The sequence below is a fragment of the Copidosoma floridanum genome, unplaced genomic scaffold, assembly GCF_036245765.1.
Source record: "Copidosoma floridanum isolate Cflo_tuat_1 unplaced genomic scaffold, Cflo_Japanese_pri ptg000026l, whole genome shotgun sequence".
In the NCBI taxonomy this organism is placed as follows: Eukaryota; Metazoa; Arthropoda; class Insecta; order Hymenoptera; family Encyrtidae; genus Copidosoma; species Copidosoma floridanum.
This window is the reverse complement of record NW_028321903.1, coordinates 6,215,332-6,240,864: the sequence shown is the minus strand read 5'-3', so window position 1 is coordinate 6,240,864 and position 25,533 is coordinate 6,215,332. Positions and strand designations below refer to the sequence as shown.

The 25,533-nt window shown below is 38.7% G+C and overlaps 1 protein-coding gene across 4 annotated transcripts in view; it reads right to left on the bottom strand.

Moving 5' to 3' along the window:
* Duox (dual oxidase) overlaps window positions 1–25,533 on the bottom strand; it is a 934,738-nt gene that overhangs the window by 609,898 nt on the left and 299,307 nt on the right. For 3 of the 4 annotated variants that reach the window (XM_089595596.1, XM_089595599.1, XM_089595598.1), the window contains exon 6: window positions 19,336–19,502. In XM_089595596.1, coding sequence (XP_089451722.1) covers window positions 19,336–19,502 — 167 coding nt within the window. The remainder of the gene's footprint in view (window positions 1–19,335; window positions 19,503–25,533) is intronic. The other variant, XM_089595597.1, reaches the window with a different exon arrangement.

Below are 25,533 nucleotides of genomic sequence, written 5' to 3'. Positions count from 1 at the left end.
AGAAGAAAAGCTACTTTATGAAAGTAGTTACAAAAATCTTAATTTTAATAAATAGTACAATAATGTGATAAATCAAAGAATTAACAATGTTAAGTTAGAGATAAAAAAGAAAACATTCAATTAAAATTAAAATAATATTTACAAAGTGCACTGTTACAAAATAGTTTACTTTAGAGTCACAGATAATCTCATTTAATCTATTATTTTAGGTCACGCAAGGTCTAACTCATGAAGCCTGTAGCCAAAGGAAAAATTCTCGAAGTAGGCTCTTCTACTTGTTGGTAATCTATTTCAAAGTTTTTCTGCTTTAACTTTAAAATTAGCTATTAGAAAATCAATTTTTGCTAAGAGAACTTCTTAGTCAAAGTGATTCTTCCTGACGGCTTGTTCAGTAGGTTTCACAAATGATTAAAATTTTTCCAAGTATTAAGACACACCTCATTTGAAAACCGAAGCTACGAGGCTTGCTTACATTTGCTGTCAAAAAATTAGATTTGAGTCGAGTACTACTCCAAACATCTTAAAGGATTTACAAGGTGTTACCACAGTAATGTTAAGCACAATGTTAGGTAAATCAAGTTTCTCAAGTTTTGCCTGCAAGCCCTGAGTACCAAACCATATGACCCTGGTCTTGCTGTCATTGATTAATAACCTACTTGCCAAAGCCTGTTCATAGATGTTACTAAGGTAGGCATTTACTTTACCAATTATATCAGGTGTTTCTTTGATTAAGCTATGAACACAGAAGCCGTAATCATCTCCATATCAACGGTGGGATCAATTACTTATGTCCGATAAATCATTGATAAATATTAAGAAATGTAATGGATCTAGAAGGGATCCATGAGGAACGCCCCTTGTTCTTTTTGCTGGATCCAAAGAGATAATACCATCAACTGCGATCTGCGATCTATCAGTCAAATAAGATTTTACTAAAGAACATGCAGAATTAGATAAGCCAAACGTTGTTAGCTTGGCACTGCTAGTGTTAAAATTTTATTCTCATAAAATTTTGTGACATTAGTTTAAAAATTTTAAATTATCGTAAAACTAACCGGAAAGTAACATATTAAATTGACAAATAATTGTATAAGTATGAGAAATTAAGTGTAGATTGACTTATTCCAAGATTCGATGGACTGATTTGGATTCAGAATAGCTTTTTTGTTTTTTATCAAATGCTTATTACTGTCAAGGCAAAAAAATTTTTTTTCTTGACTTTGAGAAATCGATTTTTTTAAATTAAATTTTTAGATCTAAGGGTGGATTCCTACTACTATATATCACACAAATTATATTCATTTGTAAAATAGCCTATTTAAATATAATAATAAAGAGATCGTGTCATATTCAATGGGGATACTTGTAAAGGATAAAAAAAAAATTTATATTAAATTTAAGTAAAATCCTTTATTTCAGAATCATACACACAAAAGACAGGAATCTTTTGTTGTGAAGCAAATGCAAAATGACAGTTATTATTAAGTTATTTTTCTCTGTCTTGAAAATTACTTCTTTCTCGTACTATACTGTATTTTTATTACTGTATTACAACAGCTACTTAAATAATTAAAAAATTTGTATTCATTAGTGGTAGACTTACGTGCTTTTATATTTCAAAGAAATACAATGTACGTAAATGAAGAAACTGTACGCCAAAACTGTTAAGGCCATTTAAACCTCTAACAGATTCTGTCATTGTTGTCATGGTTATCAAGAATGTTGATTTTTATTTTCATTGAAAAAAAAAAAAATTTAAGTAAAAGTGTAAGGGGCTAATGCAAAGTTTCTTTCGTTTATTTGTTATATTTGTGCACTCTGATCTATGAACTAAGAGATTTTAAATTATCTGCACTATCATTGATTAACACTATAGCGTATTTACATCGTGAATTTTAAGCACACAGTGGTTGCTCTCTAGCTTGAAATAAAAATTGTGTCAGCTGTTCTGTAGTTTGTAAGGTATCTAATCTAACGTACTGGTGGCGTTGCTGCCCTACTTTTAAGAACGCTGCGGTCTTATACAGGAGAACAGCTCTTCAAAGCTATAAGAACTCTGCAGAACTAACGCAAGGTATCGTAGCTATTTCGATTGGAACTTTAGCATTACAAACGTTCTCTCAGCGTAAAAGTTGAGCTGCTTCACGTTTATTTTTTAGGCCCATACTGTTGACTTATGTCCACGTATATACAGTATTTTTTCAACTTCGCGCTTTCACATGATAGTAAGCATGGTGAGCATCGTGAAGCTGAATTTTTCGTGTTTCTGATATCCTCAAATGCCAAGTGCATCCTAACAAAAGGTAGAGCTTTGTAGTCTCTCTATGCTCTGTTGCGTTGTCTCATGAGAGATTTTATGTATGGTGTAATTCACGGTCAAGGCTTGCACTTAGGCGTAAAAGATTCATATGGTGCATGTGTATCATATAAATATCAATGTTGTAGATAGAAATTCCACCTATATATGAATATTTTCCATAAGACCCGTATCTGCCTACAGAGCAGCCTGAAGATCTTGACAAAATGCTGCAGTAGAGAAATCCTTAAATTTTTGACGCATAATTTTTGAAGTATCAATTAGTGGAGAATCTTGCTGTATCCCTACAAACAAAGCATTGTGATTAATAATAGAGGGTACGCTCTGCTGGAAGTGAGAAATAATTATGATTGAGTCACGTAAGTAGACATAACTAATGGTTGACTGCGACGTATTATGGGTAGTGAGGTAAGGAATTGGACTATGCTCCAATATCTGTAATGATACCATCAAAATTTGCAAACTCACAAATTTTATGTAAAGTTCAATGTTTAAATTACTCGTTAGGGCCGAGTGATCATACAGAGAGTTACAATTTATGACAACACTTTTTATATCCAGCCAATATACAGCCTTGGGTGAATGGTATACTGTCACACAAAGGTAAATAATAGTGCTAACTTTGATTTCAACAATAAGATACTCTGGCCTATTAAGATATGTATCATTCTGCTGTGACTGGGACATAACTCTAAGACTAACTGAATTATGCATGTAGAGTGCCACACCACAAAACCTCTTGCCTGAAACTTGGTTATTGCAAAGAAAAGTTAAGCCTTGTATATTAACAAGAGCTGAGGGCGTATTAGGCTTTAGAAAAGTTTTATTCAGTCTAAAAATTAGTGGGTTGAGATCAGATATGAGTTTATACCTATCATCAAAAAAATATATTGGAGATTGCACGTTAATATGGCCAAACTCTATATTCTAATTTTTGTCTTTACACCGTACCATTAGCCCTCTTCGTAGCACAATGAGAAATATTAGGGATATTTTCTTCTCTGTAATTTACAAATCATACAAAAATTCTTAGTCTAACAGTCCATCGAACGATGCTTACTAGCATAATAGAAATATCAATCCTTGCACTTACAGTCAGCTTCCAAGTGCCTAAATTTACTGTACTTGTAGCATTGAGGCAGAGTTACATGGTCAGAGATTTTACAGGAACGCCAATCAATGAAAACTCGATTTTTCTAAAGAAAACTCGTGGCCTCAGCTCAGGTTTTAAGGTTTCTTGACGAGTAACGGTAATGCATGTGGGGTGGGGACATGCCTTCACCAATGATGGCTTCTTCTTCTAATTCTATGCATGGAGTGGGGGCTCATCTACATTTTGGTTATAAAAGGAAGTAAAATCTCCGTTTTCCTTAGTATGGGTATTATTTTCTTTTAATGATTTATAATCGTAGTTGATTTCTCTAGTAGAAAAAGTCCAGAATTCTTTTTTTTTATCGTTTCATGACATCAAAATAAATATGGTTTGCTAGGATATCGTGTAAATTAAAGATAAATACCAACAATGATTTATAATCGTAGTTGATTTCTCTAGTAGAAAAAGTCCAGAATTCTTTTTTTTTATCGTTTCATGACATCAAAATAAATATGGTTTGCTAGGATATCGTGTAAATTAAAGATAAATACCAACAATGATAAGGACATTTATTCTTTAATTTAAGAGGATGAAGCCTTTACAAGTGCGTTTGTGTGAAATGATGCGATGTTGTATGTTAAGGTGGCTCCAGTGGCCTCAATGCTAAAATTATAAATCACCTAACCGAGGTTAATAAAATTGAATTATATACTTTGAATTCCCATCTTTATATTCGTATAAAAAAAAATTAAGGTTGACGATAAAAATTGTAAGAAATCATGCTTACAAAATCGTAGTTTTAAGACGGGTTAGATAGGAAATGCAAGCTTACGCGATATACAACCTACTGCTGCACTTATATAAATAACCCGTGAGGTGTAAAAAATATACTATCTTGTATATATTATTACGCAGTTTTCGATGACATGAGAAAAGTGTCTTGTTGTCGAACAAAATCTTTAAATAATCGGAGACTTAGTATACAGTTGCGAGTGCAAGTCAGCTCTCAGCTGTCTGCATTCTGCAGAGTACATATATATAGGTACAACTACTCTTGAACTTAGGAGCGTACCGTAACAGTTTATCAATTAGGGCACCATAAAACTTTTTTGTTTTTTTATACTTACTCACTAAAGTAACAGATAAAATGTAGAATATGGCTAACAACAGTCTCTACGATAATTTTATACCATATTTTATAGAAAATAATGATTAATTATTAGTCTCCGCAATTTGATACGGCACTAGGCGCTGGAGCCACCTTAAATTGCGTACATATTCTTTTTTTTAATATTCGCGCTTTCCAGTGTCCATAGACACAACTTTATCATGTACAATCTTAAAATTTGTATCATTTACATCTTTCACAATTTGTTTTACAACATACTCGTTGTAGCTTGAAAAAGACAGGGTGAAAGAGATTTTGAGGTGGTAAGACACGTTTTTGCATACAAAATTGCGTTTTATGGAGAGTTGAACGTACCAATAGAAACTGACCAAATGTACAATTGTCTTTGAGTAGCGAGAGCCAGTATATGCAGATAATGGTCCTATATACCAACTTAAGTCGGTCATGGTTTGGCATGATGCATCGATTTCAAGAATATTCTCGTATCTAATATACACTTTACAGTTAGAGCGTTGGAAAATCAAACGCTTAATTTAACGCTATCGTGTTTAATCAGATTACAGTAGAAACATTTGTTAGCCAATAAATCAGGTATTAAATTGAAAACAAAGAGGCAGTAAATTTTTGGAAAAGATTTGCGATCATTCTGATTTTCTCCTTTAAAAAATTGTAATAGTTTGGCAGAAACTTGAGCACTGTCAATGTATAAACAAAAAAATTGATACGAAAATGATGAAAATCAAACGTATTTATAGTTAAACCACCATTGTAAGCTTGGTTTTTGACAAAACTGACGATAATTTGCTTAGGTAACTGGTCCTTAATAGTTTTATCATCACAGCTTTTATTTAAACATGTGTGAGCAGATATTTAGTCATGGTCTTTGACAGTGATTTGATACGGAATAGCAAACAGATGGGATCAATCTTACACATCTCACTAAAAAATTTGCTTGTTTAATATGAATAGGAATTTAATGTAGGGTGTTTACGAGAAAAAATAAATTGCAAGATCTTACTAATCGCTTTCTTACCTCTAAGTCTTAAATGAGTAATTTTTTTCTGATTTTTCTGAGTTTTTTCGAGACACGTGTGGACAGGCACGAATACGTTTTCTACACACAATATACAAGTACACACTCTTCATTATGGGAAATTTATCTTAAAATTTATAGTTCATCCTCACTCGTTTGTAATTTCTTTAATTTTTCTGCTCTTGGGTTTTTCTCTTCGGAGTTTTTTCCGTGAGCCACGAAATATATGAAATATATCTTTGTTCGTGGCTCATAATCAGTGCATTTTAAATTAATTTTACTTAGTTCATTTTCATCCTCCATTCATATTAATTCAGCAAAATTATTTTTTTTTTTGGTGGGTTGTAAATGATTATTTGTCAATTGAGTAATTTTTTTGTGCCGCGATCCCTCGTAAATTTATAACTAACAAATAAGTTGACTTCGTCAAAATAGACGCAGCCAACAGGACAGCAATACTCTTGCTACAATTCAGGTGGTGTAAATATAGTTGGAATAAGCATACCTTAGTTAACTAAGTATGGTTATAATAAATTTTCTCATACCTAATAAATGAACAATTATTAACAATATATAATGGTAGAATGGAATATAAGCGATACATAATCTAGCGAGTATAACACTGTCCACTTTTATCGAATCTTCTCATGATTTTAAAATAACTTCCTACCACCTACGCTAATGACATCTCTAACATCACGCTCTTATCTGTGACGTTGTTTGCACTAACTTCGTATTCCTAGTTCATATTAAATACCTGAAATATAATTATGTCTAACCAGTTAAGAAAAACCATTTTGTAGTACCACTTTCTTAAATAGGTCATACATGACAGAGAATGTCGTGTCATAACGTTAATGACATAAAGTTGTTTTGGCAGATATTATTCAAACATAAGTCGTATATTTAGAAAAGCATAAAAAATATCTGCAAAAAATTGCAGAACGCTTACTCGCACCTTTTTTTTTAAATGTTAAATTTAACATAATCGCAGTGTAACGTGTAACCTTATGGAAGAATCACATAAAATTTGATTTATATGATGTGTATAAATCTTCTAATTTTTTTGTTTGCGTAAAAGTGTAAGTATTACTGTATCCATATAAAAATAATAATTGCCAGCATTGCTACGTATATTTGCGCTCCTCTCACCTTTCTAAACTTTTTCTCTGCTGACTGTGATGATCATCCTTAAGCTAAATCCTCACTTGATACACAAATAAAAAAAACTATAGAGTGATAAAACACAATGAAAATCAACTAATGTATTCGAGATCACCGAATTCATCCCCAAAGTAATGAGTATGGTTTAATTCGTTCCCAGGTACCACCATAAAAAGAAGTAACCGAATTTCTTATCCTGAAACCGCTCATTGCAGAATGGATATGGGACTATGGAACTTGGCTTATAAGCAGGTGATCATAGATTTTAGTCTTGAAAAATTTTTTTTTCTTTTCTTAGAGAATTAGTAGAAATAAAAAATATAAATACCATGAAATTCAAAATGTGTGCTGTGCTATGTTGTTTTGTAGTGGCGTAGTGTAACGGAAAGCGATGTAGAGAAAGTATAGTAAAGGAGTACGGGCAAAGGGGCGTTACATGAAAAACCTTCTTTTATCATATATTTTCTTAAGGTCAGAATTCTAAGATCGTGCATAATGCGCCTATAAAAGTATAAATTAAAAGAGGTAACCCAAATGTTCGCAAAATAGCGTCTAAATATGCTTGTAGCAAAAATCGAGAATTTTCCAGACACTTTTGTGTTCTCAGATGTTGTATTTGTTAATGATCGTGTAAAGTTTCTAGAAATGACAATGTATTGAAAATCATAATAATAATACTAGCCCTTACCTTTATAAAATATATTTTGCATGATAAAGATTATGCTCTAATTGTCAGGATGACTGCATTAAGTAAATAAGTCGATGATACCACTACTACTCTTTGACTCGAGCATTAAATTATCAACAATGTATTCAGCAATTTTAGGGAACTTTAGAAAATGAATAAGAGTATGAGTGGTGTATGCGTGTAGGGACTAGAGCTTGAAGGGAGCTGTCTGGATCCCCAAATGAAAACCAGCTGACTTGGAGTGCCGTCAGGGGCTGACCCCCCGTCGAAGCCACTAAAAATCAGCCTGCTGTCTTGGTGTAGTGGTAACCTTGACAGGTCTCAACCACTCTCTACCCCGTCCTGTATAGAAGTAAGCGGCTGTTTTAATATTCTTCTCAGGTACATGCATCACACTCTTACTAAACAAACACAGGCATACTCAATGGTCGTTTCAGTTTGCGTGCGGCAGGGTCTCTCTCAGGCTGGCATAGGGAGCCTGACAGCAGGTGAGGCCAGACGATGAGGCCCAGGTAAGTCTGGGTAACCGCATCTGATATGGCTGCACGCCTTATGAACGAAACAGACGTGGTGGGCTGACTAATCTAGGCTCACTCCCACTGAGGAGGCTACATGGCGGTACTTTAAGTGCCTTTATACGCCAGCTCGTTTTGGCGGGTTGTCTGCACCATCGTGGGATTGTATGTCTGGCGCAAGTCTCGCTGGATTGACTGTGATGTACCAACATATACATATACGAGACACATATACCACTTCCACACTGTCTCTACACAACGCCAGGGTGGTCTCCGCAGGTGGGACTGAGGGACAGTGGCAACTTCCAGCTGGCCCGAGCAAGTAGCGCTAATCTTCGGCAATAAAGTGGGTTGCTGCACTGGTTTTCACCCATTCCAGATTCTTATTTCCGGAAAAAAGGGGAGTGTTGGCTTTCACGATTTTAAGAAGAACTAAAATTGAAGATCTTCAAAGTAAAACTAGTACCCCAGGCGGTAACCTGTTTGAGGGAATCCGATGGCACTTCCAATACGGTGCGAGCCCGGGTGACTGTCGCTGGCCCCACGGATTCTAGTGGGGGGGGGGGGCACAAAGACGTCTTTGGTGGTCAGAAGGAACTATTAAACGTCCCATGGCTCTTTACTAATAAAGGACGAAGAGCAAGACTTTTGAGCATAGTTGGCAACGTTAGTGAGGGCAGAAACGTGTCTGTTTTAAGTCACCAGACTCACGAGGAGCTTACTTTTTTAGAAAGCAATGGTGCTGAGTCAAGAGCAAAACGACAGCAAGAGATTAATAAAGTTTATTCAGCAACAAAAGAGATTGAGAACACGCTTGGAGCTATAAACGAAAAGTATGCAAACATGGCAAACATCGTAAAGAAAAGCATTAAAGCTGCTCTGAAACACCTGAAAGAAGCTGAGGTTATCAGATATTACTTTTCTTTTGAAAAAGAAATGTTGACGAAGAGTTGGAAGCAGTGCTTTGAATCCCTGCAGTACAGGGAACATAGAAGAGATGATTTCTGACAGCATGTCCAGAAAAGAACCCGGAACACCGGTCTTAAGGAAATAGAACCAATTAAGAGGAACAGGAGCTCGTCAGACATCCTTGAAAAACGCTAACAAGCTCTGTTTGCTAAGAACAAGAGAAGAGGCAGAGGTTAACAAGAAGAGGTTCTGCCAAGTAACAAAAAAAGCCAGAAAAACAGAGTAGACACGACGACAAAAGTATTGGTAAAGGTGGCCAAAGGGCAGACTTTTGTCACTATGCTCAAGTCAATGAAGGCAAATTTCGACCCGGACAGGGCTAATTTGATAATCTAAAGAGTTGTCACTATCAAAAAGGAGACGTGCTTATAAAAGGTAAAGGGGTGAAGGATGCACTAGCATTTTCACCACTAGTTAAAAAGTCAGTAGCTGTACAAGAAACGGTGGTAATAGGCAGCAAAAAAGTGACACTCAAGGTTTGAAACCTGGATGTTATGGTTAAAGAAAAAGAGATTGAGGAGACTTTTCTGAAAACTTTCAAACAACAGAGCTCAGAAATCAGAGTGACGCTTCTTAAACCTAATACCAGAAGACAAAGAATGGAGCTAATTACGGCAGATAGTCCCGCAGCAAGACGAGTGGAAAACATAGGCAGACTAAGAGTCAGCATCGTAAGCTGCCAAATCCGAAAAATAATCGCAGTAACAAGATGTTACAAATGCTTGGGGTATGGATATGTTTCAGGCAACTGCAAAAAAGGAGATTGGTCCAAGCTTTGTTTCTGGTGTAGAAGGTGCAACCACCACAAGGAAGAGTGTCCAGACCCAGCACGGTGCTTCCACTGTCCAACAACGAAAAACAAGTATAAGGCCAGTAGTGAAAGCTGCCCTATATTTAGAAGAGCGCTAGAAGAGGCCAAAAAAAAGGCCCAATCAGGGTGCATCTAAGGCAAGAAAGACCTTTAGGAGAAGGTTACTCTTATACGGATCTATGCTGCTCAGAGTCACACAAAGATACAGACACACACGCAAACTCTGCCTACGCCCACTGATCAAAGCCCCCCTCTGCCACCGCAAATAGCTGCCCAAACTGCCGGTCGCCATCTAAGATCTTAAGAGAATGCCCCTATCTGCCACCCGGGGATGTGCCAGGTATAGAAAAACTAGCAAAACCATCTAGGGGCAGCAATCCCTTGCCACTGGTGAGAGTGCCTGGCTTGGGATGGGGTAGGCTCTAAAGAAATAGGTAATCATTCTTCTGAATGTGTGAGAGACTGGATTTCCTGGAAAACAAAAGAAAAAACAAAAAAGCGAGAGCTTTAGAAAATGAATGATAGTATAAGTGGTGTATGTGTGTAGGGACTAGAGCTCGAAGGAAGCTGTCTAGATCCCTGAATAAAAACCAGCCGACTTGGAGGGCCGGCAGGGGCTGACTCCCTGTCCAAGCCACTAAGAATCAGCCTGCTGTTTTAGAATGGTGGTGATCTTGACAGGTCTTAACTACTTTCTACCCCATCATGTATAGAAGTAAGCAGTAGTTATAACATTTTTCTCAGATACAGATGTTTTTCAAGCAAGAGTGTGATGCATGTATCTGAGAAAAATGTTATAACCGCTGCATACTTCTATACACGATGGGGTGAAAAGTAATTAAGACCTGTCAAGGTTACCACCATACCAAGACAGCAGGATGATTCTTAGTGGCTTGGACGGGGAGTTAGCCCCTGCCGGCCCTTCAAGTCAACTGGTTCTCATTCGGATCTATCAGATAACTCCCTTTGAGCTGTAGTCCCTACACGCATAAACCACTTATACTCTCACTCATCTTTTAAAGTTCTCATTTTTTTGTTTTTTCTTTTGTTTTCAGAAAAATCCAGTTCCTGACACATCCAGACGAATGATTAACTATTTCATCAGAGCCTACGCCATTCAAAGCCAGGCCTCCTTACCAGTAGCAAGGTTTTGCAGCCCCTAGAGGGTTTTGATAGTTTTTTTTTACCAGGCACACCCCTAGGTGGTGGATAGGGGCAGTCTCTTAAGACCTGAGGTGACGACGGGCAGTTGGGGTGGCTATTAGCAATGGCGGTGAAGGGCGTTGGTCATTGGGCATAGACAGAGTTAACATGTGTGTCTTCTTATTTGTGGACGTAAACCTTGTGCTCTTTGTCTTTATTGATGTAGATGAGTGGGCCAGTGCTGCTCATGCTTTTTGCTCCTCGCTTCCTACTGCTACCGTAGGTGACGCCTTAATGCTTAATGCAGGCCTACAAAAAGTAGCACCCCGTCATATACAGAAGTATACCTTAATTATAACACTCTTCTCAGATACAAGCATCACACTCTCACTAAATAAACACAGGTATACTTAATAGTTGTATCAGTTCACGTGCGGCAGGATCTCTTCCTGGCTGGCGAAGGGGGCCTGGTGGCGGGTGAAGCCAGACGATGAGGGCCAGGTAAGTCTAGGTAACCACATCTGATATGGCTGCACGCCTCAATAACAATAAGGACGTAGTGGGCTGACTAATGTAGGCTTACTACCATTGAAGAGTCTTTATGTGGGCACTTTAAGTGTCTTTGCACGCCAGCTCGTTTTGTCGGGTTGTCTGCTTTGTTTGTGGGATTATATGTCTGCCACACGTCTTGCTGAGATGACTGTAGTGTACCAACATATACATACACTTCACACAATTATCATTTCCACACTCTTTACACAATGCCAGGGCAGTGTCCACTGGCGGGACTGGAGAAAAGTGGCGACCCTTGGCTGTCCCGAGTAAGTAGCACCTTGCTTCGGCAACGAAATGGGCTGCTGCTCTGCTATTAACCCTTTCTAGACACTCATTTTAAAGAAAAAGGAGAGCGTTGACTTTTGCCAATCAACACGATTTCAAGAAGAAAAAAAGAAGAAGAAAAGAAGTGGTAACCTCCCTGAGGAAATCTGCCGCCGGCAGTTCCAATTGAATGCTAGCCCGAGTGACTGCCACTGACCCCACGGATTCTAAGGGGGAGGGGGGGCAACAAAGTCGTGTCTTATGGCCTAGCAGGACTATTAAATGTACCATGGCCTGTTTTCATTGATACAGGACAAAGAAGAATCCTTTCGAGCATAGGCAGTAACGTCAGTGAGGACTCCAATGCGTCAGTTTTAAGCAACCAGATGTAGGAAGAGCTTATCCCTTTGAAAAATACAGGTGCTAAGCTTAGAGCAAAGCGATGGCAGCAAATTCAGCAAGTCTAATCGGCAACAATGCCTATCCAGCGTCAACTCATGGGTACGGCAGCCATAATGGTCTGTGACAGGGACAAGCTTCCAGTTTCTGACTCCGAAGCCAGGAGCTGTTTCCCGTTGATTATGAGGTAGCCGCATTATCTTTCTTAGTGGTTACATCCCCCCTAACATACGCAAAGTGATACCAAGGGACAGGTGGTGTTGAAAACGTCCTTAAGTCTCAACCTCTTCGTGTTCAACTCTGGTAATAAGGCGATGTTCAGATGAATAGGAACCAACGGATTGATAGTCAATGTGACGCTCACAACGCCAGAAATGGCAGTGCTGATGTCTGTCTGAAAGATTTTAGAGAACTCCTGGGCGAGTAATTATAAGTTATATATAAGTATTATTGTTGAACTTCGTGAGTTGTGATCTGCTGTATCACGATAAGCGCTCAGAACACGAGCCGATGGATAGAATGTAATGCACCTTGATTGAGAGACGCTTTACGAAGCCCTGGTCAATGCAATATTTCCTATTGATCTAAACGCTATCTCAGAGCTAGTGAAGGCAGAGTGATTGATGTGGTCCACGATTTAACGCATCAAAGAATAGTGTAACGAAAATTTGCTTAAGATCAAGCATATTGGGCAGGCTATAGAAAGTCCAATACCTTGTTTTTCTGGACAAGGATAAGGATCCTCCTGTGAGCCCATCCCCATGAATCCAAACTTATTTACAAAGGTTAGTAAGTCTTGCCAACAACCATCACGTATTTAGGTTGGTAGGTCAACATGCCACGCTGTAACCAAGGTTCTAGAGTATGTGAAATGGGCATGGCAAGCTTTTCGCAAGACAAGAAATGTTTGTGGCCTTATCACCCTTGACGTTAAGAATGCGTTTTACTTAGCGAGATGGTCCGACATAAGAAGGGCATTGAGCAAACAGAAGGTACCAACGTACGTGAGAAGAGTCCTGGACAACTATCTCCAGAACCGTGTGCTTGGTACAATACAACGAACAAACTACAAGATTCAAGATTAACGTTAATTGTGATTCAGGGCTCTGCAGATCACCTCTGGCAGCCTACTTAGGGCCCCCCACCTATTGCGCAGCAGCTCTTTCCTTTTCTTTCTTACGCCAAATGACAGTCCTGACGAAGCCATCTACTGCCCTCCATCACTCTTCGGTGCGTAGCATCTCAGAGATGATGGTTTCAGGAGTCATCAGCTGCTGGCGCTCACGGTGCCATCTCTCACATACGAAGAACGTACGTTCGACGGTGTCATCCAACGCAGGGCAGTAAGTGTATCTGGATGATGCCATCACCGTCATGCGATGGAGAAAAGCATTAAACTGACCATGTCTGGAGAGGAACTGGGTGAGATAGTAATTTATCTCTCCGTGTCCTCTTTCCACTCATGGCCGCAAGTGCGGTATCAACTATTGAGTCCACCCACCCACACCAGACGTTTTTTCCCGCAAGTCGCCATCACTTCCGTCGCTGGAGCCCAGGAACTTCCTTCGCTGCTCCAGCACAAGCAACACAACGGGAATTGTTTGTGCTATCACCATAGTGGCAGTGGAAGATACTGTGCGGTAGGCGCACACAATCCTAAGTGATCCGATGCACTGCACCGAGTTAAGGTGCTCCCGTATATCCCTTCTCGCAAAGGCGTCCGCCCACACCTCTGCACTGTACAGCAGGATCGAGTTAGAGACCAACGCAAGAAGCCATCTTTTGGCTTCTCGTGGACCCCCAAAGTTCGGCATTAACTTTGAAAGCGCCCCTTAAACCCTAGCGGCTTTGTAGGCTGCTCTCCTGATGTGCTCTCAGAAGGTGAGCTCTAAATCAATCCACACTCCTAGGTAGCGCACCACTGGACTCGGGCAGATAACCTCACCCGCAACGTTTAGGTGAAAGTCCCCCCAAACCATCTCTGCCTGGTGAGAACGACCATCTCAGTCTTTTCAATCGCAAGCTCGAAACCGTGATCCCACAGCCACTCCGACACTATCACTACCGCCCACCGTATCTTGCGCTTGGCCTTCTCCCGGGATTTTGCTGTGACACGCAGTGCTATGTCATCAGCAAAGCCCATCGGCTTGATTCCCAGAGGCATTTTGAGAAGCAAAAGTTCGTCATAGACCAGATTCCAGAGGTCGGGTCCAAGGGCAGACACCTCTCTCTTGGTCCATCTTTTGTGTCGTACTGGAGTACTTGGTCCTGGAGATAATTTTCCAAGATCTTTCTCAGGTAGTCTGGTACATTCTGGCACCTTAAGTCCGTCATTATGTTGGACCATTTCGCCGAATTGAAGGCATTCTTGACGTCAAGAGTCACCAGGACACAGACGCTTCTTATCTTATAAGAGGGTTTCCATGCCTCCTTAACCGACTCAAGAACCTCGGCTGCAGCTATAACGGTCGAACGCCCCTTTCAGAACCCGTACTGATTTTTCGAGAGGCTGACTTCTCCTCTTAAGCGAGTTCTTATCAGCCTCTCGAGCATTTTTTCGAAATTATCCAACATACCTAAGGGTCGAAATGACGATGGAACCAGGGGGAGTGGTTTGCCCTTGTCCAAGAGAACAAGCCTTTGGATATTCCAACAATCGCTGAACAGTCCAGTGAGTAGGCACGCATTGAACATGTCCAGCAAAGCGTTCGGTTTCTCCATAGCTATGACCTTAAGGAATTCGGACAACACCACCTTCAGGCCTAGGGCCCATTGCCCCGGCGTCTCCAGTAAGTAGTAGTAGTAGTAGTTTTTTTTTTTTTTGTGGAAGGAGGGGAAATGCATTGAGGCACACCGCAGAGACAGCGGTAGTAAAGAACTTGGTAGATTTTTTTTTTGGACCACCCATACCCACTTAAACCACCCCCCCCCCGCTTTTGATCCACCCTGGAACCGCGTTAGCATTACTTCAGGGTAGAGCCACCAGGGAGACCATCGCGTCTCACAGCATTAACGAGCTAACTCGCCACCATTTGCTAGACCTGCTGATGCTCTCGAGTCCTGAAAAGGACTTGGGGTCCCTGAGGACCAGCACCTTGTCTAGCGCTTCATAGTAGGCCGCTTACTTAGCCAGCACCACTATAAGCTTAATGCTTTCCCTTGCTAATAGGTAAAAAGTAACCCGCGCAGCGTAGGTCCACATAAGCCTGTCTTTCAACTCAAGGCCTTTTTGCCTTATTTTAATCCTACTTGGGCCTTATCCCTGGAAATTTTTAGGGCTCTTCTAAATAGAGGGCAGCTTCTGCTGCCAGCTTCGTGCTTGTTTTCCATTGTTGGGCAAAGGAAGCACCATGCTGGACCTGGACACTTTTTCTTCCGGTGGTTTCAGCTTTCACACCGAAAGCAAAGCTTTGATCTGTTTTCGTTCTTACAGTTGCCTGAGACATGTCCATTTCCCAGGCATTTGTAACATCTTGTTACTTCAATTCTTCTTCGAACTCGGCAGCTTATAAAGCCAACTCGTAACCTGCCTTCCTTTTCTACTCGTCTAGCAGATGCTTCGTCCACCTTTATAAAAGCCAGTCTCTGTCCTCTGGCATTTGGCTTCAAGAGAGCTACTTCTGGCTCCTGGCTCTGATGTCCAAAAGTCCTAGTGAAAGCCTCTTTGACCTCATCTTCCTCTACAATGGCATCCAGGTCTTGGACCTCTAATATCACTTTTCTGTTGCTCATTTTGACAGTACCCTGTCCGGCTACCGACTTTTTAATTTGCTGTAAAAATGCAGTAGAATTCTCAACACCTTTGGCATTAATAAGTATGTTTTCTTTTTTTGTAGTGACAAAACTTTGGACTGCCACGTTAGCCTTATTGGGGTCAAAGTTCACCTTCATCGTCTTCAGCACCGTTTCAAAGGTCTATCCTTCAGCCACCTTCACTACTACTGTTGTTGTGGCATCCACTTTTTTCTTTTAGCTTGTTTTGTCATTCAGGGAAATTTTTTTTTGTTTGCCACTACCTGCTTCCTTTTTCTTTGAAGACATAGTCTGCTGGCGTTTTTCAGGGCTGTCCGATGGGCTCCTGTTTCTTTTAATTCGTTCTATTTCTATTAGGGCAGTATTTAGATTTTTTTTCTGTACATGCCATCGAAAATTATCTCGCCTATGTTCCGTCCACTGCAGGGATTTAAATCACGACTTCCAAGCGTTGGTATACACATCTTCTTTAGTAAGACAACCTTTTCTCAGCACCTCTGCCTCTTAAAGATAGTGCCGCTTTGAGCCCAATTTTAACAGCGTTCGCTGCGTTGCCGTACTTATAGTTAATCATTTAAAGCGTCTCTGTAATGTCTTTCGTTGCTGATTGGACTTTACCAGCAACTTGCTGTCGCTTTACTCTGAGCATAGCGACACTTTTTCTGAAGAGGCAAGCTCCTCCCGGGTCTGGTTGCTAAATACTGACACGTTGCTGTCCTCGGTGTCATTAGTGCCTATACTCGACAGGCTTCCTCTTCGTTCTTTGTCTGTAAAAAAAGGCCGTGGAACATTTAGCAGTCCCTGTTGGCCATGAGACACGTCTTTGTGGCCCATCCCCAGAATCCGTGGGGCCTGCGTCAGTCGCCCAGGCTTTCACCGGATCGAAACTGCCGGCGGATTCCCTCAAAGAGGTTACCGCTAGGGGTACTAGTTTTAAATCGACGTTTTTCATTTTGGCTTTTTTTTAGTATCATACTGACCCACGAAGGCCAGCACTACCCTTTATTCCTAGAAATAAGTATTTTGTGACAAGGTAAAACTGGTGCTGCTAGTTTTCCCTGCGACCCTGCGACGCCTCCTTGCTCTGCTCAAATTCAAGCATGCTCAGCTGTCTTTGTCTAATTAATTGTTGTTTTGGGGGCCGATGCGAGCCGGACGTGACGCCGAAGACGACGCACCGGATTGGTGGAAACGACGGCGGCTGGAGCGAAAGAAGGAGAGAAAGGCGCGAAAAGTCAGCAGAGTGCAGCGGAAGTCAGGGAGAGGGCCGTCCCGAGAGCTTGGGAGGGGGGCCAGTCTTGCTCGAGCCTTGCAGCGACGTAGTCAAAGCGAGAGCGTGTCGCGAGTTTTTCTTTTTTTTTTGAGTATAGAGCGCGTTCGATATCGTGGAGTGGAGAGAACGAAGGTACAAAAGTGTGGAGAGTCGAGGTGCGAGAATTGAAACGCGAGCCGAAGACAGAGGCCAGGGTCAGCATCGAGAGGAGTCAGCTAGGGGAGGTCGAGCGAGCCAACCAAGAAAGTCGAGAGAGAGAGAGCCGGACGGTAGACGAGGGCCGACCCGAGAGGGAGAAAGAAAGGAGAGATCCATCCCGAGGCCGAGGGTCAAGGAGCCACTCTAGAGACCGCAACAACGTCGGGACGAGGTAGGGTGTTAGAGCGTTTGGAAGCAAGTAAGAAATAGGAAACTAAGTATGCCCGGGCCGGAACTGGTCGAGAATCGTGCAGGAGAGTGAGAGTTTGTGAGAGTTAAGAGAAAGGGATAGAGAAAGGAAAGTGCGAAGCTGGGAACGAGCTGGGAAGGGCATAGAGAGAAAAACTGTTGACCTAAGGGCAGAGAGCGATGGTGGTGGGACTAAAGGCGTGTGGATTCATACTGTAGGACGCGGGTGTCAGTCCGGTGAAAAAGTGTACGTGCTCGCGCGATCGCGGTCGACGTCGGTGCCGTGACCGCTGGATCACCGGCACCCTCGATTGGTGTATTGTAATAAAGAAAAAGGAGAATATAGAGCTTGATTAAACCTTAATCCCGCGTTAAATCTATTAATCCTAATTGTTTTTCTCCCTTCCTCCCAGAGCCGGGGGAGCTCAGCGTGGACCTCCTTTTGGTTAAGAGACGGTGGTAAAGAGAGGTATAACCGTGAGAGAGCATGAGAGAAAACTCAGTCGCCTGTTTCCGGGCCGTGGAACATTTTCACGGAAAGCAGTTCGTGACAATTTGGAAGGGGTTAAAACCAGGGCAGCAGCCCTCTCTGTTATCAGAGAGAATCGCTACTTGCTCGGGCCGGCTGGGTGTCGCCAGTCTCCCTCAGTCCCAACCGCAGAGACTGCCCTGGCGTTGAGTAACAAGTGTAAGAATGGTGTTTGTGTGTAATGTATGTATTTGTTGGTACACAACGGTCAACCCAGCGAGACGAGCGGCAGGTGTACAGTCCCACGACCGCGCAGACAACCCAACAAAATGGGCTGGCGTAAGGCACTAAGGTGCCACCGTATAGCTTCCTCAGTAGTAGTAAGCCTAGATTAGTCGACCCATAACGTCTTTTTGCTTATGAGGCGTACAGCCATACCATATGTGGTTACCCAGACTTAGCTCGGATCGGATTTTGACGTACTAAGTATAAGGTTTATCTATACTCAATAGGGTTCTTTAAAGTATACGACTGTACCAAATATACCTGTACCAGTACACATTTTTCTTGTACAGAGTATCGAAAATACTTGTACTAACATATAGAACCTGTTTTTCTGGTAACAACAATCTTCCGTGTACAATCCCACGAGCGGTGCAGACAACCCGCCAAAACGAGTTGGCGTGCCGCCATGTAGTCTCCTCAGTAGTAGGAAGCCTAGATTAGTCAGCCCACCACGTCTTTTTTGTTTATGAGGCATGCAGCCATATCAGATGCGGTTATCCAGACTTACCTGGGCCTCATTGTCCGGCCACACCCATCGCCAGGCTTCCTATGCCAGCCAAGAAAAGACCCCGATGCATGCAAACCGAAACGACCATTTAGTATACCTGTGTTTGTTTAGTGAGAATGTAATGCATGTATCTGAGAGGAATGTTAAAACTGGCGCTTACTTCCATATACGACAGAGTGGAGATGGGTTAAGACCTGTCAAGGTTGCCACCACACCAAGATAGCAGGCTGATTCTTAGTGGCTTGGACGGGGGATCAGCCCCTGCCGGCCCTCCAAGTCGGCTGGTTTTTATTCGGGGATTCAAACAGCTCTTTTTAAGCTCTAGTCCCTACACGCAAACACCACTTGTTTTCTCCTTCATTTTTTTAGACCTATTTCTTTAGAGCCTAGCCCTCTAATCACTAAGCCATTCAAACTCTTTGTATCATTTTAATTACGTGTTTAATGAGATAATTATTTATTACCATTGTTGTATAACGTTTAATGACATATTTAAGTTATTATCGTTATATTTTGACATTTAGTAACCACCATCGCTGATAGTAATGAACTAGGGTAAGAAAAAATTGTTTTTATGTACCTGTATGGTTCCTATGACAATTCTCCTTGTTCGCTGAAATACATCTTCATCAGTCATATCTTTGTGCTTGCGTTGCACTCGAGCTGCGATAACGTTATGCCAACGGTAAAACAGTATACCAAAGACAAGAAGTGCTGGATGCTGGTTGGTTCGTGGATCCCCTAGCACTTAAGTTAATAAAAAATTAGTTTAAAAACGAATTTTTTTAATGTTCAACTGGTTTATTTTTCTTATAATTTACTGTGTATAAGGCTAAACAAAACAAAATGAATTTATACAACATCGGGCAGTATTGTAAGGATCATCGCCCTGCCAATCTACTCTTTTGCTTAGTACTATAAACTTACTTGTTTTAGCCCTTGTATGAAAAAAAGAGATAAGTAAGCGTGATGTGTACAGTTCTTTTAATGGTTCTTTTAACTTTGGTTTAACTCATACACTCTGATCGTCCATCGTGCTACTCAAAAATTTTTTTACCTTATATTAACATCATTCTAGCATTATTTAGACTTAATGATTCTTTATTATTTAGTAGTGCTTTTTACATTAACTGTACTGCTTATAAGTTTTCAAGAATTTGTTCTCAGTATGATATTATGTCATTTATAACTATTTTTATTTAAAGATGTATGGTATTCATCACTTTAAAAATTTAATAATATATTTTTTTAATTTAAATTGTCATTGTCAAGCAATAACTGACCAACATACACAAATATTTCTGATTTCAATTTCATTTTAAATCTACTTTCAATATTAAGACTATGTTTAAATAGTTTTCCCATTGTAGCAGTAATATCTTATTAATATAATTAGTATTGATTGTATGTGAGTTTTTTTTAAATGCAATACACTATATTTATTTTTCATGATCATTTTCTATTATACTTATCTTTTTTTAACGATTTTGCATTTTTTTGGAAAATTTAATTGTATTTTTGTATTATTCTCGATCGTACCCGACGTTGCCACTAAGTTTAACCAAACGAGCTCTTGATGAAAGGAGCACATGAAAATAAATCAGACAGAATTTTTGCACCATTCTAGTCTAAGTGAAAAGCACTCACGGCCGTGTCACCCAAGCGTAATTTGCCTCTTGGTATGTTATCTTGGTTTGGATGTAGATCCAGCGTTCGTAGAAAAGCAGCAGGGTTTTTTGTGCATATTTTAGCTGAGAGGTGGCGTAGTTTTTCAATATAAAAGTGTATTGATGGGCGCTGGTGTATGCATTTTCTACTCCAATTCTTTTTCACCAGCCACGAGAGGTTAATTTGGAGGAGAAGAGCAAAAAGGAACAAGAATGTGCAAAGACAGCGTGTGCAAAAGTCAGTCAATGTCAAGCCTCAGTGCAAAGAATTATAAAAAGTTTTTTTCTCCAATTACAATTTGCGAAATAAGAATTAATAAATTTCTTTTATCAAAGCTCAATGATAATATTGTTATAAACCTAAAAATAGTTGAAACTAGAATTGTTGCTTATGAACATCACAGTACTTTTTATATTTAATACAGTGGATGGATGCTCAGGAAGAGAGGCAAAGATGCATGGCTCTCTCGTAATGACAGTCAGAGAGTTGAGCAGTTCAGTATTATTACAATGTAAAAAGATGAGGGCACAGTACCCAGCCTTGATGCTCAAGCCTTGTATTCTTTTCATTTCTTACTTATTTCTTTTTTTTTTGTAATTAATTTTTTCATAACTAAATAATTAAGATCAATTGGTTACAAAAAATTTAATAAACACCCTAAACAAATGTAAGCCTTTAACTATTTGTTTTTTACAAAAAAAAATATAATTAATAAATTTTCAATCTTGTTATGCTACTCTATGAAACAAATTTGATTTTGAAATGCAAGTATCAACAGAAAAGTAAGAATCCAGAAAACTTGAAGATAAAAAATAAAAAGCTTGACTCACACTTCTAATATCAAAATATATACAGAAAAGGTACTTGAGTTCAGCTCTGAAGCTGAAGTTTTGAACTGAGATAGCAATCATATTTTTAGTGAACGAATCTGCTAATGTTTAACTTTAAGTTCAAACAACTCTCACATTTTGTCGCCGTAAACAAGAGAAGTGTGTTTCTTAGAGATACAAAGCTAACATTCTTATACGTTTTATTTTTATATAAAATATTTAATTTACGAACTGTTTAAGACTTACTGCTCAATATAATTTGATTATGTAACTGTTTTATTATATCTTTATACCCTATTTTATTTAGTTAAAACTGAATCTAATAATAAAAATAAACTGTAATAATCAAAATGCTCAAACGCAACATGACCAAGTCAACAGACAGACAAAAGAAAGGGAGAGAGTAGTTGAGAGATGTCACTATGCTGCTTTATGTTCTTGCTCAAGCTTGTTGGTTGTAGCAAATAACGCTGCTACCATAGAGCGCTGGTAATGCAGACAAACCAAGCAATACTTTATACTCCCTTTATCAGAAGTCTGCTAAATTTTATTATCTAGTTATCTGTATCTTTGAACATAATATTAGCAGTCTGCTCCTGGGATTCAATCCATTTAACTTTAGCAAAAATGTTTTCTATACATTATCTAAGATGATGTTCTTTAATATCTATTATATTTTTGACTTTATTAATATAACTGAGTTGCCTATTATCTATAGCTGCTGTATTATGACACCATAGGATTATAGATAAAAAAAAATTTATTAGGACTAGTGATAATGAGTTCTCAAAAGATGCTGTCTGCTAGCAGACGCCACTCATAGCAACATATTTTGCCTGACACGTCGACAAGACTTTCTAGAATATTTGCGTGTCCTCCAAGCAACCGTATCGCCCAAGAGTTTTATCACACAATCACTTGTTGTTAACAGTTCATTTTTCTTGCTGTTACCAAATTATAATATGGTATTTGTTTCATCTTTTAACTAATTTTCTACCTCTTCTCTGTCTTGCCTTTCTTTTATTGTCACTTCATTGGTAACCTGGTGTTCTATAGGAATGCATCTCACTATAGCTACAGCGCTTCAAATACTTCATCTATATTTTTTTCTAGGAAGATCTATAATGTGATTGTATCTGTCTTCCGTTATTCTTATCCCTAATAATGTTTTAGGCCCTTGTATGTCAGTCATCTCAAATTTAAACTTCAACTCATTCTTTATTTTATCCAGTTTTTTAAGTACTACCACTTGCTATCAATATGTCATCAACATATAATAAGAGCATTTAAAACCTATTTTTCTTTCTCTGTTTGAAAAGGCAGGATACACAAGCTCGTGGAAATTTAATCTAAGTATTATTGCTACTTCTTTGAATTTTTCATTATATCTTTTTTGACTAATTTTTAAACTATATATGTCGCGCTGTATTTCAAACGGCTTTTCTATCTTTGTTCCCGCAGAAACTCAATATACTTTTGGTATTTTCATACGGATTTTATAGTCTATCTTATTAAAAATGCCATTTTCTTATTTAGCTAGAAAGCTTCTAAATAAAATTTGTTCATGATGGACAGTGTAGGTCTGATGATTTGTAAGGGTGAAACCGGTGAAAATGTTTTACTCAGTTCATATCCATTTCTATTTTTACAACCTTGGACTACTAGTCATACTCTATGATTTATGTTTCTATTAATTCTAATTCTATTTTTAAACAATTATTTATAACTAGTGACATTAAGGTTATCTATTCCACTATCTTTTGGTGTATCTAGTAACTTCTGCACTTAATTTTTTTCCATTAAATAAAGCTTGGCTTAAACCACTCTTTTTCACTGTAGTTTCTTTTCAGAAACCATGGCTTTTTTGTAAGATAATAGATCTGCTTGTATGTGTATTATGAGGGCTTTTTTATTTTTTATTTCAAGAACACATTCGTTTGTTTCATCCTTTTTTTGATTACATAAGTTTCTTCGTCTACGTCTCCTTTATTTTCCACCTTAATGTTTCTAACATGCAGTGTTATTTGTCTTTCATAATTAAAAAAACCAAAATTTTTTTAAAATTTTATTTAATCGATTTTCCCAATTCATATCACGGGTCTAATGGTATTCATCTCCATATTTAGCTTTTCATTTGATCTAACATCTTAACTCTCATAAAATCTTTCTTCTTGTGGCTCCAAGAATAAAGAAGCCTTATAGCCCATATCCAACTAATATTATATGCTTTACTAATGAGTTAAACTTGGGTCCTATTTTTTTCTGAATCTTAATGTATGGCAAATAATTAAAGTATTTGTATCTATCTATTTTAAGTTCAATCTATAATTCTTTTTTTAAAAAAGGAGGTGTCATTTTATTCCATCAGTATAGTGTTTTGTTATACAGATACACAGCTACATTTAATGCAAGATTTCACACGGTATCTGGCAGTTGAGTTTCATGTATAAGAGCTATAACATTATTCTGGATGGTTTTTATTTTATCTTTTTACCATTGTGTTCTGGTGTATCAAGACTGATTAACTGCAGTTAAGCTTCTAATTCTTCTAAAACTTCTAGCGTGTATCCTTTGGTCAATTCTGTGCCCTTATCACATCTTAAACAACATACTTTCTCTTTCCTCCTTATTAAATCTCTAACTTTTCATGAATGACACAAAACAGTGTAGTATTTTAGTGCTATTTCTTATGTGATACACCATAGCATCTCATTAATAGTTATCTACAAGTACTTATATAAGCCTATCACCTTTACGATGGCTTACTTGACTGATGGGTTTCATTAAATTCACATGTATAGTTTGCAGTGGTCTAAATAATATATATCCAACTTGTTTAAACAGTTATTTATTGAATTCATAGATAATGCTAACTTCACAGTCCATTGATGATTCACTGAATTTAGTTTTTTGCAAATGTTTAATGTAAAAAATCTATTCTTTTTATTTTTTGAAATAATTTAATGGTGCATGATTTAATTCAACTTAACAGAGCAGTGCATTATTATTATAATAAGATGAATTAAAGTTCATTGAACTAGATTAGTGATCTGTATCTTGATATCATTAATTTTTCTATCTTGCAATGTTTCTCGAAAGTATTTAAAGCTGAGCTCATTAGGTTGCAAAAAAGCAATAATTTTATTTGGTTCAAACCGGTTTTCAAACTTTTTATCAAATCTTTTGGTTTCTAACATGATAATTAAAATTTGAAGACTCTTATAAACTTCATAAAAAAACTTTATTAAACACAGGGTCAAATATATTGATCTTATTTTTATCTAACTGAATACTAAGATTGTTTTTAATAAATTAGAGCAAAAATGATAAATTTTCTGTCTGTTATCCAGCATGTATTACATTATTTAATTTATGCTGTTTGTCATTTATTTCACTATTTTCTCCTACTCTTTGTGACCTTGACATCGCCTGGACTTAAGCGATTGCACAATTTATATAAGAAGTTGTAGTCTTATCTAGCATTTTAAAAATTAGTCTAGTGTTAGTAATCTACTCTACAGTCTATTACTAAGCTATGCGTTTTATAAGGTCACTATTTCTATCATAAGTAGTACAACACGTTAGCCGGGGATTGCAACTAACGTGTGTGGTGATTATTACTTTACTTTTATTACTTTTAATTACGTTATGCCATGAAACGCTCAGCAAACAGGATTGGGAATGGACCTGGTACAGCCAGTATAGTGCAACACCGATTGCAGAAACAGGTAGTGCCGTACAACAATTGCAATTAGATAGTATTTTATATTCAGAAGCACTTTTTAATCATGCACTGAGGCACCACTTTGTCTCAGCTGCTCTTGGCACCGCTCAAGACAAGACACGAAAACACGACTCACTTGACTATGAACTACTTATTTATTCTTATAGATAACTGTTATTAAAAATACAATTATAACGTGGCACATCACAAAGGTGATGGTTCCTTAGTAGTGGCTTGCTGTTGTCACTAATTAATATCTAGTAATGTCGTTAACCTGGTAACTATCGATAGGGGACTCGGGCTGACTCTATATGGCATCCGGGAAGGGTAACTAGGAACGACCATTTTTACGCACGTGATACACAGCACCAACTCTACATAAATATTCACATACCAGGATATTGCTCCAGTGGAGTGCATGGTGATGCTCCGGGCGATGCTACGAGCGTCGAGGGCACTGGGGAACCTGGGTGACCGTGTGAGGGCTGGCTCGTGTATGTGTGTGTGTGTGTGTGGTACTAAGGTCACGGCTTTACGACGTCTCAGTAACTTGGCA